Below are 2,844 nucleotides of genomic sequence, written 5' to 3'. Positions count from 1 at the left end.
GTTTAATTTTAAAATACAAAGTATTTTAACATAGCAACCGATTTTTAACTGACTTACTTCAACTTGCTTAGCGTAGAATAAATTTTAAACGGAAGAGAAATTGGAGTTGACGTGAGAACATTTTCGCGCTATGATTTTCTACGATTTTAAAGCAGGATTAAATCAAGAAGAATGCGTTCAATGGTTGCAAATAGCATTTGGTGATGAATCTCCAGCTCGTGCTATTCAGGTGGTTTGAAAAAATTAGCAGAGGTCGCAATTTTCTTCAGGATGAAGAACACACAGGATGGCCGCCGTCAGCAGTAATCCCGGATAATGTGTCTGCCATACGAAAAATGTTAAAGGATGATAATCGCTGTACCTATCAAATTATACAGAAGGAACATAACATTGGATCCGCAGCTATACACAAAATTATTCATGAAGAATTATATATGAAAAAGGTAGTTTGCCCTTGGGTTCCCCATAATCTAACTGAGCACAAAAAAGAGGAGCGTGTCAGAATCAGTAAAGAAACTCTTAAAATGCTAAATGATGGTGGCCACCGCATCATTTCTAAAATTATAACGGGTGATGAAACGTACATACCGTTTTTTGACCTCAAAGCAAAGTATGGGTCTTTGAAGATGATCCCACGCCGACAATGGTGAAAAGACAACGCGCACAGAAAAAAGTGATGTATGCCGCTTTCTTCAGAAGTACGGGATTGGTCAAAACCATCTAGTTGGAAGAACAGAAGACAGTAGCAGCAAACTGGTATACCACTAAATGCCTTCCAGAAATTCTACAAGAAGTGAATGTTAGGGGACTAATGCTTCACCATGACAATGCATCTTCACATACAGACGGATAAACAGTTGAGTTTCTTCAACAAAAACAAATTAAAGTGATAGAACATCCGCCGTACTCACCTGATCTTGCCATGCGTGACTTTTGGTTAATCTTTAATCTAAAAAAGAGCTTACGTGGACGTCGTTTTCATTCAGAAGAGGAGATTGATGTGGCTATAAATGCATTTTTTTCATCTATTCCAAGAAATGAAGGGCTTGAGGCATTTAATCTGTGGAAAATTCGATTACAAAAGTGCATTGATGATGGAGGAGACTACTTTGAACACTCCTAAAATTTTGTAAGTGTAACTTTAAAAACGTAGTTGCACATCAAAAATTTCAGAGTGACCCTCGTTATATTACTGGTGTCATTCACAAGAAATTTTGAATTTAAGATGTTTAGAATAGTTATAAGATTTATTAAAGCAGATTTGAATTTATTGAACGTTTAACATTGACGATTTTCTGCAAATTTTAGTCTAATATAAGACACTACTTATAATTAGTTGCAATTCCATTTCAGCTTGCTCTCAGATATAAGATAATAATAATAGTGAATAGAATTTATTGTATTATTTCATTTATTGATTTTCTTCTATATTCTTGCAAGCATATACTTCTATCATTAAAAAGACGTCAGAGAGATGAGATCGTTTTCGAATATAATAGCTTGAGTTATTTTATTGTTTTTAATGTAATTGTATCTAATATTTGTTTCGAAATTTGACATCCTGACTAGACTTGTCGTAACTTTGCAATAATTGTGTTACCTTTTGCTTTTAAATTACAGTCATGGACATCACATGTGTGTCTCCATGTCCTAAATAAAAATGTTTGAATGGTGTACATGGGTGTCAAAAGAAATAAGGACGCCTTTAAAAACCAAAAAAAGACGAGTTTGCATATATGTACTTGTACTTCGTTTCATATTCAGTTAATAAGAATTATTGTGTCCTAAAAATATTTCGAGAAAGTTACTTCCTTCTTCCAGCAACAAAACTAAGATCAAATGATAAAGCTAAGAGCAAGTTCATTTGTTTATATTCTTCTTAACTAATTTACTCCTAGTTTAATCATAAATATCGCTATTACTTGAAGAACTACGTAGAAAACAAAAACAAGTCTTTCTTTTTTCATTTTTCTTTTCGGAATAAAACGTAGTTCTGTTATTTTAGAATAAAATTAGACTTGACAAGTTAATGTTACCTAATTTCTCATAGTAATAAATGACATTGACGAACATTTTTTTTTCTGGAACATAAGATCTTTTTTTATAAATCTTAGATATTTTCGTGTGGTTGATTTCAAATATACAAACAGTTTCTCCTTTCAAGTTTCAGTTTTTTAATGACATTTTTAGTCTATTTTTTGTCGAAATATGCAAGTTAAAAAACGTTACATATAACAGGGAGTCTCATAAATATTGCGACAAACTTTTAAGGGAGTTGGAGCACATCATCAGGATCGAGTTTGCATAAGATCCCATCCCCGGAAAAGTCGTCATACCCCCCTGTGGGGAGAGGAGTAGTTATCGACCATATCAACCTTCATGTATGAAAAGGTAACTCACCAGTAGAATCGAGTTTAAGTGTCTTATATGCTATTGAATTGGAGTTATATTTTCGTAGTGGTAGATGCACTACAGTACTCCCCCACCAGAATTATATCTGTGAGAGAATTTGATGACCGGATACCACTAGTTGATTCATTGCTGTTTTGTGAGAAGCCGGGAGAGCTGTATTAGTATCACAGTACTTTTTGAGTGCTGATTGTGAGAGCTGTATTACATTCACGGTCGTGGTCACTCTTTTTATACCTTTAACAGTCGAGTGTATACGTTGTATGTTGTGTGTGATCGAGACTGAGAAGCAACGGCGTGAAGAGGACAATGTCACAGTAACAAGTAGCAAGTCAACTGTTCAATGTCACATCACGTCCGGGTCACCAATGTGGGGAGAGGAGTAGTTATTGACAATGTCCCCCTTCCTCTATGAAAAGATTGTTCCTCAACATT

At 34.6% G+C, this 2,844-nt stretch overlaps 1 protein-coding gene across 1 annotated transcript; it reads left to right on the top strand.

Moving 5' to 3' along the window:
* Window positions 1–203: 203 nt before the first annotated feature.
* Window positions 204–650, top strand: LOC139425644 (histone-lysine N-methyltransferase SETMAR-like). The gene has a single exon (XM_071181047.1). It carries the CDS (start codon window positions 204–206, stop codon window positions 648–650), a length of 447 nt encoding a protein of 148 aa, XP_071037148.1.
* The last annotated feature ends 2,194 nt before the right edge of the window (window positions 651–2,844 follow it).

The sequence above is a fragment of the Parasteatoda tepidariorum genome, chromosome 5 (assembly GCF_043381705.1).
Source record: "Parasteatoda tepidariorum isolate YZ-2023 chromosome 5, CAS_Ptep_4.0, whole genome shotgun sequence".
Taxonomy (NCBI): domain Eukaryota; kingdom Metazoa; phylum Arthropoda; class Arachnida; order Araneae; family Theridiidae; genus Parasteatoda; species Parasteatoda tepidariorum.
Note: the sequence above shows the minus strand (reverse complement) of the source record. Positions and strands in the feature narration are given on the sequence as shown.